The sequence below is a fragment of the Symphodus melops genome, assembly GCF_947650265.1.
Source record: "Symphodus melops genome assembly, chromosome: 1".
NCBI classification, from domain to species: Eukaryota; Metazoa; Chordata; class Actinopteri; order Labriformes; family Labridae; genus Symphodus; species Symphodus melops.
The window spans coordinates 32,970,496-32,986,263 of record NC_136691.1 but is presented as its reverse complement, the minus strand read 5'-3'; the positions used below and the strand labels follow the sequence as shown (position 1 = coordinate 32,986,263).

The 15,768-nt window shown below is 44.2% G+C and overlaps 1 protein-coding gene across 1 annotated transcript in view; it reads right to left on the bottom strand.

Annotated features, from left to right (window-relative positions):
- The window catches only part of ehmt1a (euchromatic histone-lysine N-methyltransferase 1a), a 19,035-nt gene extending 3,502 nt beyond the window's left edge, over positions 1-15,533 (bottom strand). Inside the window, exons 1-19 of the mRNA XM_079359163.1 lie at positions 15,425-15,533; positions 14,606-15,002; positions 14,060-14,195; positions 13,886-13,968; positions 12,846-13,053; positions 12,593-12,738; positions 11,493-11,636; positions 9,852-10,150; positions 9,672-9,755; positions 9,464-9,552; positions 9,269-9,375; positions 8,417-8,539; positions 7,848-7,949; positions 7,255-7,359; positions 5,310-5,464; positions 2,597-2,764; positions 1,515-1,659; positions 398-475; positions 125-240 (exon numbers count right to left, since the gene is read on the bottom strand). Of these exons, the coding sequence (XP_079215289.1) occupies positions 125-240; positions 398-475; positions 1,515-1,659; positions 2,597-2,764; positions 5,310-5,464; positions 7,255-7,359; positions 7,848-7,949; positions 8,417-8,539; positions 9,269-9,375; positions 9,464-9,552; positions 9,672-9,755; positions 9,852-10,150; positions 11,493-11,636; positions 12,593-12,738; positions 12,846-13,053; positions 13,886-13,968; positions 14,060-14,195; positions 14,606-14,953 (2,636 nt within the window). The 5' untranslated portion in view covers positions 14,954-15,002; positions 15,425-15,533. The remainder of the gene's footprint in view (positions 1-124; positions 241-397; positions 476-1,514; positions 1,660-2,596; positions 2,765-5,309; positions 5,465-7,254; positions 7,360-7,847; positions 7,950-8,416; positions 8,540-9,268; positions 9,376-9,463; positions 9,553-9,671; positions 9,756-9,851; positions 10,151-11,492; positions 11,637-12,592; positions 12,739-12,845; positions 13,054-13,885; positions 13,969-14,059; positions 14,196-14,605; positions 15,003-15,424) is intronic.
- Between the last annotated feature and the right edge of the window lie 235 nt (positions 15,534-15,768).

Genomic DNA, 15,768 nt, shown 5'->3' with positions numbered 1-15,768 from the left:
TTTTATTTTATTTGTTACTGCTGCGTCATAGATGTGATGCCTGAGGAGATTTTATTAATGCAGCGGCGTACAGGGGAAGATCGAAGAGCCACAGGCGACACCTTGTGAAGGGGGAAGAGCTCACCTCAGCCCATTCTGGACCACTCGGTTCCTGCAGGTCCTCCAGCACGAGCAGGCGTGGTTACACTCAAACAGCACCGGGGGCTCACGCTGACAGAAGTCCAGGGGGAGTCGACCCTCCTACACAAACACCAAGAGTTACAGATACTACAGGAGTATTCTCTCGTCTTACAGAGGAGAGCCAGAGGATTGAATCTGCATGTCAAGCAAGAAGTAAGTGTGTGTGTGTGTGTGTGTGTGTGTGTGTGTGTGTGTGTGTGTGTGTGTGTGAACTTACACTGTCATACCAACAGCGCAGACTGAGCTGACCACACACACAGGTACTGGAGGAGCAGTCGTCTGTACAGCTGCAGTGCTGCAGAACACAATAAAGGTGTTAGTGATGTAAAAACTGATCATATAGAATCTTGTTTATTTATTTATTTTACAGGGACAATGCATATTAAAAAGAAACATTTCTGTAAATAAAACAGAGTTAGTGAAAAGGCTCATTTTCATCTGTTGGCCAGATCTTATAGAAGGTTCTCTTGAAAATCAAAACAAACAGTAAGTCTGGAGCAGACAGCACTTCCTGCTCTGTGCTGGGTTGATGAAGTTCTCAGTGTTCCTACCTCTGTGCATGAGGTCAAAGAATGAGACGGCTGAAAACCACCTGGATATTATCTCAACTCTTTTCAGTCTTTAGTGCAGAACTGAAGACTAATAAGTCAAAAGGATGGATGCTGAGCGCTACGATCATCTTTAATAATGAAGAGGTTGTTATACACTCAGTGACTGTGTGTTTACGTCAAGAAAGAATATTCCCCGTCTATAAATCTGTAGACAAGCAGCTCATTTGTCCCCACTGCAGTCCTCATTTTAAAAACAAACTTCACTCTAATATCAGCCCACATGGACGCTTCATTTCTGCAAAGTCAGAGAAAAGGAACGTGTGCGTCGTGCTCTGCTTCAGTTATTAAACCCCACCATGAAGAGCCTCCTCTGTCTGTCTGAGCAGCCGACAGTAGATTCAAAGGAGGTCGAACTATCCATCACTGCAGAAGAGACGCTGCCCTCCGATTCTTCCCAACTGGAAGTTAGTCGTGCCGCTGCTTAACGACACTGTTTAAAAAACAGACTGCAGGGATTAGACGGATTAAAAATGGATGATTCTTCTCATCAACCTTCGGAGTGGAAACCTTCAGATTTTTTTTTCATTTCACAAGACGTTCGCAAGTTTCCTTTGTGAGCGGGACATTGTTTTGACTCTGCACATGGGATTCACAGACAATAACAACAATATGGAATATAATCAAAGTCCTCCTCTGAATACACGAGGACAGATATTAAATGCGTGTCTCGTCCCGGCCTCTTCGGAGCACTGTAATAAAGTTTACAGACTCGGGAAGTCTCACCTGTAAGTGAGTGATGTCTTTGTCGATGTTCAGCAGGGAGGTGACACAGTTGTCTGGGACGTATTTAAAGTTTTCAGGACACGGCTCGCCGTCGACGCCGTTGATACAGGTGATCGGAACGGCCTCATAACCCCGAGAAACATCCCTGAGAAGAGAGAAAAAATACATATTTAGATTAAAAAAAGAAAACAGATTGACCGTGAGAAAATGATTCAATTTCATGTTCACTGAACTGAATTGAATGAAGGCTGTGGTGCAGATTGTCTGAGCTCTGAAAACCTGCTGAATGCAACGAGACTGAAGCCGTAAATCAGAGAAATAATCCTCTAATGAAATCTGCTTTGGCCAGAAAGCAGGAACATGAACTCATCCTGTTTGTTTTCAAGTAGAGAGACGGACCAGGATCAAGAACACATCACACACACACACACACACACACACACACACACACACACACACACACACACACACACACACACACACACACACACACACACACACACACACACACACACACACACACACACACACACACACACACACACACACACACACACACACACACACACACACACACACACACACACACACACACACACACACACACACACACACACACACACACACACACACACACACACACACACACACACACACACACACACACACACGGCCTGTGGATTAAAGCGGTCTGACTGGCGGTGACATGACGATGTTCGCTCCATTTTGGTGATGAAGGACAAACAATCGTAGAGTATAAGTCTGACAGATTGATCTTCATCTTCAGATGTTAGCGTCTGGGCTAAAAAGGAAACGTTTGCCCGTGTCAGCTCGGCTTCATCTCCCACAGACAGGATGGATATATCTGACTGTTTACGTAATTGTCTTTTCTGTTACTTTTGTTTGTTCAGTGTTTCATTAGAAAGCCGAGTACAGAGGTCGAAACCCGCTGAGGGACAAAGCCAATGAAAAACAACCAAACAGAGATGAGAGCAGACGGCAGACAAACAACAGTCCTGTACATGTAAGATTAAAAAATCCACATTAATATGAGGATATAACCCAGCAGGGTATCAGTGTACCTGCTGAGGAGCCTCTCCCCCTGACAGTCCCGTCCTCTCCGCGCGTCAGTCAGCCTCTTGTTGGTGTTGAGGGCCGTCCAGACTTTGGAGCCGTGGACGCAGCAGTCCAGAGCCGTCTTGCCCTCCCTGTTCCTCTGATTGACGTCGGCTCCTCGAGACAGAAACAACCTGCAAGAGGGACGAAGTTTCAATTCGCAGGACCAAATATAACACAGTCCACTTCAAAACACAATAAGCTGATGTATGAGTAATGTGGGGATTCTGGGGCTGAAACAAATATCCTGCAGAAATGAGTCCGCTCGATTAGTCAGACACGTCGGAGACAAAAGTACCCGTGAGTGAAAACTTCAACAAAGTCAGTGAATTTCCCTTAAAACTGAACCATGTTTGATTTTTATTATGCCTTTAAAAACCATGACCATTTTAGGCTTTTAGGTGCAACCAGAGGGCCTTCTTGTCAATCAGCAGGGCAGGCAAATGTTGGGAACCCCAGACCAGTAGGGGCCCCTGAGGGTTCAGACATAAAACCAAAGCAGTGGCTCAAAATGTGCAAATTTATCAATGAAAGTAAACAAATAAAAATAAAAAGGAATTACACAACTAAACAAGAGAGAGAGAAAAAAAAACAGGAAACAAGAGCAGTAAGTGTTCAGACAGTGGCAGACCTGAAGGTGATAAACGCTGGTGTGAGGGCCCTCCTAATGACTCTAGAACAGGGGTGTCCAAAGTGCGGCCCGGGGGCCATTTGTGGCCCTTGAATGGATTGTTTGTGGCCCTTGACTTCGTTCGAAGAATCAGAAGATTTTGGCCCCAGGCCTCATCAGATCGCATATTTCCTTCTTTTTCTTTTTCATGTTAGTGAGGGAGACCTATAAAAGCCTGACTATTCCCTAAGTGGTCAAAATACAAAAAGTTCCTTCCAATATTTAAAAAAAAAACCCTGTGGCCCATGAGCGATTCTAGCCCGCAAGAAAAAAAGTTTGGACACCCCTGCTCTAGAACCTAACCTCTTTGCCAATGGGCTTTGCTCAAACTCAGAGATAAGGAAAGCAGCTCAGACCTGCTTTTGATAGAAAAGAAGAAATGGGATTGAGGTGGGGGGGTTAAGGTGTCTTCCGATCAGGGTGATGCAAGAAATATTTGAAAGGTCACATACTGTGCAAAATACCCTTCACCATGGTTTTCTCACACTAATATGTTGTCCCTAGTCTGTCTACAAACCGTCCAATTATATGAAAACACTATCCTCTCCGTCTTTTAACAGCTCCACTTTTGGAGATTTTCCCATCATGACATCACAAAGGGCAGTAGCTCCTCCCCCAGGTGGGTGAGAAGAACTGCTCGCTGATTGCTGCATAACAAATATTTCTGCATCAGAATGTTTGGGGATTATAAAGTTAATTATTCCACAAGAACCGAAAGTCAAAATGGACTGATTTCACTGTATTATTGACTGCAGATTGATTGAAGTCCTGCATAAACGTCATGCCCAGCCCAAAAGAAGACTTATACCAGACTCCTTTACTAAAAGACTGATATGTAACTCTGACCCCTAGCATTCAAAATGAGTACTGCAGTCCAAATTCAAAACACTGGAGCTGTCTCGCTTCCTCCCTCACGTAGGTTACCGTGTCACAGACACTGAAGCTTCAGTGTTTAGCCAGCTCTGAATCTTCAATTCAACCTTTCTGTGTTCTCACCTCTTTTTATTTTGTAAAAGCATCTCAGTTTCACCATGCAGAAGGTTTCTTGGTCAGGTAGAATCACCTCGATCTGAACCAGTCCTCTTACCCGCTTCCATCAGGACCGATACCGTTACGTGAAATAACAAATTAGCTCAATGACGACTCTGACATGGAGGTTTGTTTCGTGACACGATTTTCTCTCATGTTTGACAATGAAAACAAGGGAAAGTTTGTCCAACAGGTGACTTCATCTGGAACTAGGTCTACCAGAAGCCAGCATTAAATTGATTTAGCACACCAAATAAACATCGACTGCTGACATCGGTTCATGTCACATTATTTGCAAATGACTAATATCTACTGCTAACAATGTTAAGGCATCAGAGCGTCCCTAAACTAAAGTGATCATCAGTGCTTTTCACAACACCTCATAAAGAGAATAAGACTCATTAACAACTCCTCCTGAATCACAAAGTTCACATAGGAAGGGATGTTTTAAATCTTCAGCCTTCAACAAACACAGGAAGGATTCTTGTTCTCACCTGAGCAGACAGAGATCTCTGTGTTCTTCTTCAATTAGCTTCAACATTAAAGCCAGTCCCATAATTATTCTGGATATAAATAAATGTCCGTCATTTTGGTTTCAACAAGATGTCATTAACCATTTGGCATAAAGAAACTTCTTTTTATTGTTTTCACACATTTAATTATTTCTTTTGATGGATTGTGATTCCTCTTCTCCAGCATGGAGCTCTGCAGCCAGCGGAGAATCCTTCAGTACAGAAAAACCTTCATACTGATCCTGTTACCTGACAGATTCATGAAATGAATTTCCTCCTTATTGATCTATAAATGAGACCCATATCGCCTGGGCAGCTAAAGAACAAACACATTTATGTTTTGTATGAAATCTTTCTTTCCACATTACTATGAGGATAATAACCCAGCAGGGTACCAGTGGATACAAGTGTAACATACTGGAGGCTATAGGACCCAAGAAAAACTTTGTTTCCAGAGTTTACACTCACATTACACACTCCAGGTGGTTCTCTCTGGCGGCGACATGGAGCGGCAAGTCACCGTGAACGTTGATGGCGTTGAGGTCACATCGAGCCTCCAGCAGAGCCTGAGCGACGGCATCGCAGCCCGAAAGAGCCGCCCAGTGCAGGCAGACATTCTCCTCCTGAACACGGAGCAGAGGGGAGTTCAGAACAGACGGCGTGTTCGGAGAGAGGCGGGGCTTTTACAAGTTTGGGATTAATAACACAGCCTGTGTGAACGAACGTAACGTGAAACATCAGGATTTATTAAGAGTGGAACTGCCCTGAAGTTCAGTTTAGTGTTTGCAGCACATTCACTTTAATCTGACATGCAGCACATTATTTAAAAAGCTGCTGAGGTACATCCTGAAACCACTTTGTTGTTTAAATCTTCCCCCATGGTCAATTCAACGGTCGACAGAACGTCCTGCTGTATGCATGCGAGTCCTGTTAACTTCCACACAGCCACCAGCGGAGGCGCTCTTGATCCTGTTGTATCCTCTTACACCTTGACAATGAAGGCTTTTGATTTCCATTGCTGAAATATTATTGTGAACATAATCCCATGTGGATGAATACGACAGCTGACCAAATGACTTCACTTCAGCTCATAACGAGTGTGTTTGAAGCGTGTGTGTTTAAACACTTGTTTAGTAGATACAGGGTTGCTCACAACACTGGTTTGTCTGTAGATATCTCAATCCATGTCGTTGTCGTTTTTACCAATAGTAAAACATCACTAATGCACCACCAGTCAAAGTTCAATACTGATTCGTCAGTACATGTGTCAATCAATCTGTTGAGTCAGCATTTTTCCAAAGAGCTCCAGGAGACTGACAGCTTCCTAAAGTATCAGACACTGAACATGCTGCGTTTAGTGTAAGAAATAAATGACTATATTCTGCTATGCTATCCTTATGACCTTTACTGGTGTTAAATAATACAATTTTAAAGAGGACATAGTATCCCTCTTCTCCTCCTTTTCAAACAGTCCGCCTGTCTCTCTACATGAGACATCTGAGTTTTGGTCAAAATATAACATGAATCAAGCAGCAGAGGAGGTTTGTGACCCTGTAGACACCAGCTCTCTCAGAACGCTTCGTTTTTGTGTGTGTGTCTCTTTAAATGCAATGAACACCCTGAGACTTAGGAGACTTCACTCCTCTGTAGTAAGAATAAAAATGGAGGACCTGCACTACAGTTCTGGAGGTGGAGTCCACGAGTGAAGATACGAGGGGAGGGGGTTTATTTTTTAAATCCAACTATGATGTCACAAGGGGGGTTTACTTGAAACAGAGCATTTTTCTCTGTGTTGAACTTTATGCAGACCACAAAACAAAGGACTGGATAAGTTTATTTTGCATGTTGTGAGTCAATAGACACTCACAAAAATAAATGTTCAAAAACCCTGTCAAAGTGGATTTTTCATAACATGTCCCCTTTAATTAAGTTTTGGTTGATCTTAGGCGATTTAACCATAACTTTAATGGTGTTTAAAGGTGCAGTCATGCAAAAATCAAACTTTACCATGAGCTCATACATAGAAACATTAGAAGTGTCCCTATATGGAGGTTTGAAAAGATGATCATTACAAACTGCCTCACTGGTAAAATGTCCACCTCGCACCTTTAAAGGGATAAGGATCCTTTGATACAGTATTTAAAAAAGGGAGGAAGTGCTTTGACATCCTTCCACTCTAAGTAAGAAGTACCTCTCATTTTAATCACCTCATAAAACTCCAGTCCAGACTAAAGGTGACACTTTCTCCTGCGCTCTTAATGAAGTACACTTCGTTAAGTGGTTAAAAATACGGTGCGTCCCCAGAGATCACACTTCTCAGAGAGCTGACTTTGATGAGCTGCAGGGCTGTTAGGAGTGTGAAAACAGAGTGTGTGTGTGTGTGTTGTGAACAGCGTGTTTGGTGTGCACTGACCTTGTCTCTCATGTTAACGTCGGCCCCTTTGCTCAGCAGCAGGTAGACCAGCTCTTTGTGCTTGTACTCGATGGCCCATGTGATGGGAGTCCAACCCCCGTCGTCCTGCACGCAGACAAAACGTCAACACTGCTGCAAAGAACTACACAACACTTTCATCCACACACGAGCTGCTGGACGCTGTGAGTGTCTCTTTGTGACTCCTTGAAAACGCAGCATTTGACCGAGAGGCTTCACACAGATTATTGCGGCCCGTGTGCGTGATTGTCGGCTCGCATATTTTTTGTTTTTTCTGATATGCCAGAAAAACTGTGACATCATTGAGTATTATATGAAGATAACCTTCGTCTAAATTTGCAGATGAAAGCCTGTCTGAATGTAAATTCACACAAACGCTTTTTTTTTTTTCTCGCCAAAGTGCCGTCACTCAGCTCAGCAGGTAACCTGAATTTGTAATGAAGCTTTGATTTATTGACATGGAAGTAAGCCACCGTGTAGACGACTTTTTGATCAAGACACTATCCTGGTTTGGTTTCAAGTAAGAAGCAGTCCATCCCGGTGAAACGTCGTGTTTGAGTCCCGCGTGTCTTTACCTGATTGTTGATGTATTTGGATGCCTTGGAGAGCAGAAGATGGACTATATCATAATGTCCCAGTTTAGCAGCCAGATGCAGACAGGTGAAACCCATGATATCCTGGGATGACAACATGAATCACAATGAACAACAAAGCATGACTGCCACCTCTGTCCAGGTCCAAAACAACTTCATAAGACAAGAATGAGCTCATAGAGTTAGACGTACTGATCCACCCTCGGTCCATCCGAGCAGCAGTCCACACGTCGTGGAGACGCAGAGACTGAAGTTACAGATGATCAAACACTGTCATACTGAATAATAGTGGGTGCACGAGGTTTGGCGACTGAACTACAACCCTGCATGTAAACTGGTTGAGGTTACTGAAGTGTGTGCACTGGTTCAGCACCGACCCCCGACGATATGTTCTTAAATATAAAACCATGAAAACAGAAGTGCAGGGACAAAGGACAGAGCAGCGGCGGCAGATGATGGACTGAGAGTGGACTGAGTGATGGATGAAGGAGCAGACGTGAGCCCTTCAGGCTGACAGGTTAACGACACGCTGGGCATGTGCGAGGACTCACCTTGTGGCCGACAGCCGCTCCAGCTCTCAGCAGGTACTTCACTGTGTCCAGGTGGTTGTTTTCACAGGCGGCCATCAGAGGGGTTCTCTGCTCCTCATCAAACGTGTCCAGGTTGGCTCCCGCCTTTGTAACCAGCGATATAAATACATGAAGATATCAATCCATGAAACACAATTCCATTCTCTAGCGTGCAGCCACACATGACACAAGGCGTCACATGGAGAGGTGGGAAAATAAAATTCATGTGAAAACAGATCGATTCATAACTTTAAAAAAAAAAAATGTGGCTAATCATTCACTTCCTGTTAAGAGCTAAAGCTCTTTAAATCAGTAGAATATAACATTTTACCATCAGATGCAAAGTGAGTTTATTGGAAACAACACTGTGATGTAGAGACGCAACGACAAACATTTCTTTGGCAGCTTCTGATCATTTAAAAAAAACAACTCATGGAAATGTTATTTAAAGTTGAAATCAACACACTGATAATTAGCTGTTTTATAAGTTGTGAAATTAGTGTTTAAATCTGATTTTAAGAAATGGCAGAAACAAGAACTGCTTCCATCAGAAGAGACAGACACTGACTTTAAAACACGTCGCCATTTTTGGCACTTTAAAAACCGTTGTACCTGTGATCGACCTGAACGTATATCTAAGGACGAGGTTTAAAAACACCTACATGTCCTTTAATCCCTGCAGAGATGGGAGTAATCTGCTTATTATTCCAAAAAACAACTTTTATTCCACGATGTGCAGGAACAACATGTACGAAATCCTTAGTGAATGGGGACTGATTGATTTTCCTCAGCACTTGATAAATACAGGCTCAGAGGTTAGCATGCTCTCCTCACCTGGACCAGCATGTGGCAGATCTCGTCGTGACCCTCAGCAGCTGCTGCATGCAGAGGGGTGCATTTGTTCTGGCCGTCCATCAACACGTTTGGGTCTCTCCCATCAACTATACAGAATGAAGAAGCACGAAGTATAGGAGAGTGAGTGTTGTAATGGACGCTGTGTGACACCAGCTGATTGATCTGCAGAGTTACCTAAGAGATGGATGACCTTCTTGAGCTCTCCTTGTTTTGCAGAGACGTACAGCTGTCTGCTCGGGTACTTCACTTTCTTTGGTTTCAGGCTAAAAAAAAAAAAATGGATAAGAGGTCTTCGTGAATCATTTACATCAAAGGGCAGAGTACCGTGCCACAGCGGACCTCTTTGGGAAACTGATGTCAAAATGTTTTCAGCTCGGTTTACTTGTCATCGTCCAGCGCCGTCAGGATGCTCTCCAGGGACTCTTTAGGTGGTTGATCTGCAGCACTCACAGCCTCGCTCTTCACCCTGGAAGTTTTCATTGGCCTTAAAGTTTGAATAAATGGTTTGAAGTCTTGAACAGTTTGATTGTAGAGAGTAAGGAGTAGTGTGTGTGGGTGTTACCTGCTCGGGCCGTCGTCTCGGCCTTTCTGGGGCTCGCTGGTCTTCTTGGCTCGGAGAATCTGAGGGACGGCAGGCGTGTTTGACACCGACGGCAGGGTGGCCACTGTGGGCAGTGACGGCCCGGGGTTCGATTTGGGCACGGAGGGGGAGGGATCGGCCTTTGGTACAGTGACCTCCTTGGCTCCGCTGGCATCCTCCCCGCAGTGAGGACAGAACTTGAGATTCTTCAAGATGGACGCACAGTCCCGGTGAAAGCGGTGGGAGATGCTGCCGTACGGCCTGCACTCCATGAAGGTGCCCTGTGCAGATTTAGCAGGAAAACAATACACACTCATTCCCTTGTTCATCGTGATTTCAAACTAATAGCCTAAAAAATGGACTGAGTGGAAGTGAGGGTCATCAGTGTTTAGACTCAGGTTGTCAAAATCCAAAGAATTTAAAGAGGCTGCAGAGGAAGATGGAGGAGCAAAGGGACAACAAGGAAATAAGGAAGCAGAGAAAGGTAACAAGGACATGAAAATAAAGGACACAGGAAAGTTTTAAAGGAGACAAAGTAAAACAGGAACAAGAGAGGAGGAGAGATGAGACAGGAAAAAGAAAAAGAAGAGGAGAAAATTGAGTTTTTTCTGACCCGACATTTATTTTTATTTTTTTTTTAACTATGACTCACGACTGTGTCGCGCTCTACTCTAATCTAAACGGTCAGAAAAAAACCAGGAAAGGATTTTGGCTCTTTTATAAATAAAGTGATCTCTTCCTTCTTCTTTACCACGAGCATCACTTCCTTAATGGGTCCTGATGAGATTCACACTCCCACCTGGTCAAATACCAGACACGTCTTTCTTTGCACAACAGCGCCCTCTAATGGCCTGCTCTATGTTTTGGTTCTTTCCTCTTCTTTGCTTTCATTGCATTCGCACCAGTTGTTTTTGTTTTGGCTGCTTAAAGGGATACTTCAACAGCTGAAACATGAATCCGTGTTGACATTGGGTCATGTATGTAGAAATGTGAAATCATTTTTAAAGTTGGTGCCTTCTTAAACGAGAAAAGGTCGACAGTGCCTTTTTGGCTCATGTGGATGAAAAACAACAACTCCCAGAATGCACGGCACCGTAGGACACTGATGCTCCGGTGCTTTAACATCGCAGATCTGATTCAAGCACAAAACCTTCAAATCCCCTTCATTCACATCAGTCTGAAGTTGAAACTTTTCACCTTAGCTCATCTTTAGCTTAGCTTCCAGGCAAGATGGCGGACGTTAAATTTCAATTCTGGGAGCGAGGTGCCGCCCACTGATCTGTGATAGGTCTGTCGCTTCAGCGGTCAAAAACATGAGGAACTAGCGATAGTTAGCGAGCGTAGTTTCACCCCAGCAACAAAAGCAGCCTCTGATGACGCAAGATGACGATCTGTGTCATAGGAGGCAAAGAAATACGGCGCTTTCTCGTCTCCGGTCTCCATGAGGCCGAGATGCTCGACCATTCAAACAACCAGGTTTCTAATATTACAAAGCTTCATGTAAATCAGTGAACTATCCCTTTAACTCAAGCACCATAATAACATAATAATTTAACATTCTCTGCTAATTATGTTTGAACAGCAACAATAAATAACTCAAAATAATTCAGCATGTTCACTCACCGTCCTGCAGAAGAGTCCGCAGCCGGGGCAGCACTGGTGTTTGACCATGCCGGCCCGGTGGTCCTCACACAGAACCAGGAGGTGGACTGTGTTGGATGGTCGCATCATTTCCTGCTTCATCACTCGCCTCTGACAACGAATCAGCTGCAGAGAGAAGACAAACACGTGCCTGATGGTGAGTTTGCACGCCGCATGTTCACAGGCTTCAGCCGTCAATATGACCTGACCTTCATTCCCCACTCTCTCTCTCTCGCTCGCCCTGATTTCCAACTACAGCCACTGTCCTGTCTCTTTATAATCAAAGCATTAATAATACATCTTTAAGAATATAGTATGTGTATATGAGGCAAGTAGTAACTGCGTAGTTGATAAATGAAGCCAAAGAACGAGAGCAAGAACCTGCACTTCCATTAATGTCCACTTGAGGCTGTCTCCTGCAACGAGTCAATCCCCATAGAGCCCTATGTTAAAATGTCTAACTTCACAGCACACAAACATGTTTACAGCCTGGAAGAAGAAAACTGTTCTGCCACTGTAACTCTGTTCCCATCATGCTGTCAGACTTCTGTTGTTTGAGACAGTTTCTATCACTAACCTACAGTAAAGCTCTGCCACCTTCAGTGCTCACAGAACTCATCATCATCATTGTGCATGCAGAGTCTGTGTGTCCCTGTGTGTAAAATGAAGACACACAGGAGACTCTGCTGGACTCGTTTTAAATGAGTATTTCCACTGACATGGTCACGACGAGACATGAACTTTACCTTGAACAGCTCTGCCTGCGTGAGTCACAGGCAGCTAAAGACGTTCAATGGAATTATTTTCACCAGAAGTTATAATCACTTTACTTATTTCATTTTCATTTGTGTGTAAAGTACAAAATAAATAATTGATCACAAAAAAAAAAGGTTTAATCACTGGGCTGGTCTTGAAAAGTGATCATGGTGAGAAATGGTTGATGAGACTCAAGTAGAACAATATGAAGAGAAGTTTGTCTTGTTTTTGAGGAGATATGTCTCCCCTCCTGTTCTCTATTTTAATAAATGCACATATAAGAGAAGACACTGAATTATCTTGAGTTCTGATATGAAGGCGTTTACCATCCCGTCAGTGCTCTCCATGGCCATGCAGGTCTGATCCAGCGTGGACACACTGCCTCCACTGTAAGGAGTCTCCATACGACAGCAGCACAGAGGTAGCTCCTCGGCCAGGTCGGATTCTGTCACCTCGGCACCCACTGATACACCTGCACACACGCACACATACACACACACACACACGACAGATACAGCATGTTGTGAGGAAGATAAGGGGGAATGAGATCTTCGGAGTGAGTTGGGATTCTGCTTTCACCTGTCAGTGGAGGAGAGAGCAGCTCCTCCTGAGCCTTCAGGTCCAGACAGTCCAGAGCCAGCTCTGTGTATTCAACATGGCTGCCGTCTCTGGGTTCCTCCTCCATCAGGGATTCAGTTCTGACCACGCTCAGAGTCTCTGCTCCCATCACCGGCTTGTCCTCCGCTGCAGCTCCTCTCTTCACCGGAGCACCTGCTGGGTCCTCTTTCTGCTGGAAATCATGAAGGGTGTCATATAAACGCACGGACCTCATAAACACTTGAGAGTCATTCTTTAAATAAAAGGAAGGACGCGTGTTGCTTTAACGGGGATGATCAAGAACAAGTGGTGAAATGAAAGCACTTATTCAAACATCAATAACGGATGACTTAGCTGATTTTAAGGAAAGAAAAACTAAGCAATGCATGACACATACGACACGCCACATCAGCTACGGGTGACTACTGGATTGTTTTTGGCCACATGTTTTGAAATTCCTGCTAAAAGAGATTTCGGGTTCAGTGAAAACATTTCAACAATATTTATCAGCAGTTTTTAAAGGAGCAGTACGTAACTCTAGTAACTGCAGTCCAAATTTAAAACATTCACGAGATCTGTCCCTCTCCTGTCTGGAGTGGATGCCATGGTTGCCATGACGCAGACCCTGAAGCTTCAGTGTTTAGCCAACAGTCTTGTAAACCTTTCTGCAATCTAACCTCTCCATTTTTAAAAAGCACCTCCACTGTTGATCCAAGTTTGAGCCCGTTTCTGCTGGTGGAGATTATTAGAAACTTGCAGAGGCTTTTTAGGTCGGGTAAAATCACTTCTATCTGATCCATATCGCTCGCCTTTTTCCTGGTTAGCTGTGATAACTGGTCACATATCTGGCAAACCGAGAGGTGTGCTAAATGGCTATGTGGGGGCGCCTTAAAAATAACGGGCCCTTTAATTCCCACCAAAAACATCACAAACATGAGCTGTGAATCGAAATCTAAAGATCATCATGTCAGCTGGCTTGAAGAGGACCTGACATGCAGGAATAAAGAAACAAATGGATTTGCCTTCTCCTGCTGTTTGAGGGCCTTTGTCTTCTTTTTGGGGACCAGATTGTACATTCCCATCTTCCTCTTCTTCCTCTTCACAGCTGGGGGACAAAAAGACACGACAAGCTACATGAGACAGAGGGCTGTGATCATTAGTTTAATGAAGGTTAAACACAGAGAGGGTAAACTAACCAGAGTGAGTTTTCACAGAGCTGGACGCAGGTCTCGTCTCTTTGTTTTTCTTGCTGGGATGGAGCTCCGTGTTCGAAGGGGGTCCAGACTTCTTCGGGTTCTTCAGGTTTGACTTTAGCGTCTTCTTACCTGAAGGCTGCGGAGGCAAAGAGATGATTACTGTAGCTGTTTCCACATGCGCACTCCTGAAAATATCCAAACCATTACAAGAGCACTGATCGTCAAATTCTCCTGAGCTTGTTGTTCACGTACGAACCTCAAAGCAGGAGACTATCTCTGTCGGACGAGGAGGCAAAAAGAACGACACTGATATGGAGGAGACGAGTCCACTATAAGATGGTATTGTGAGAATATTTGCTTTTATACCAAAGATACGTGTTGTTTGATGGAACAAAAACATCAACACAAGTGCCGATAAGAACGTAAAAAAAAACTGTGAGCATATTTCTGCCTTTAAGGCAGTGTGCAGGAGTTTGTCTGCATTTACAGGTCATTAAAAACAAGATTGTTGTCTCAGTTCGGACACTAAACAGTTTATCAGTTTACCTTGACGATGGGAGGACTTGGCTGAACTTTTTCTCCGGCTGAAGTCGTCGTAGAGCCTGAACCTGGAGCGAGTCTGACGGCGATCCCAGCACTCCCAGCTTCACCAGCAGCAGGAAGTCTCTCTCTGGCAGGTGGAGCAGGAAGGTGACCAGGCGAGTCCTGAAACAAGCCTGGACGTTTGCTGCGGAGAGCTCCATCGCTGCTGAGTATGGGTGAGCTGTGGAAGGGAGTTATCTTTACTCTGGGTCTTTGAACACTCTGAGCTGGGGCACTTTTAGCATCTATGGGTGTCCCAGAGAAGGGACTCCTGTCCGGTCCAGGACCCTTACTGGCTCCACTGGGCTCCATTGTTGTCCTGAGGGTCCTGGGGGGATTTGTGAAGGGTTTTGGACGGCACCTGAAGGATTCAAGGATTCAAGGTTGTTTATTGTCAAATATGCTCCATGTTAAACATACAGCACAGATGAAATTGCAATCCCCCCCAACCCCAGTGCAAAAGAGGAAGAGGAGTTTAAAAAAGTTTTACTCCTCTATATAAAAAAAAGTTTTTCAAAGTTAACCTCTGAGAAAAGAGTCAACACGTGTATTCCTTTATAGTAAGTGCAAGTCTTAAATGTGAGCAACATGTCATATACCAGACAATGAGCTGTTTAAGAAGCCAAAGTTAGTGTCGCATCTTTGCACAACAGTGAGGTTTAAAGATGGATGAAAGCTCAGAGGAGGGGCAGTCTGACCCGGAAGAGACAGGAGACAGAGCCCTCTTCTATCTGCACATAAAGTGACCACACTAACACTGAAGGAGTCAAAGTTTCATCCTACCTGCTTCAGTCGGTGCTGCTGAACTCGGCCGAGGGATACGAGGAGGGATGGGAGCGGAAAACAAGAGTTTCCACTTCCGCCCCAAGCTTCAGAGCAGTCACGTGACGTGTTGTGTTACCTGCTCTTATGTCCGGGTGGATCTTTCAATTCAGACATCAGCAGCAGTAATAACCGTATCCGCATCACTTGTGTTCCTCTATGCATGTAAATATTATGATCTCATTTCACTCTGTGATTATTAGCTCATTTGGCGATTAAATGATGAACGAAGACATCAGTAATTTAATGACATTAAAGTGAAAACGGAATTAGATTCCAGTGAATTGTCTTGCCTTAAATATGAG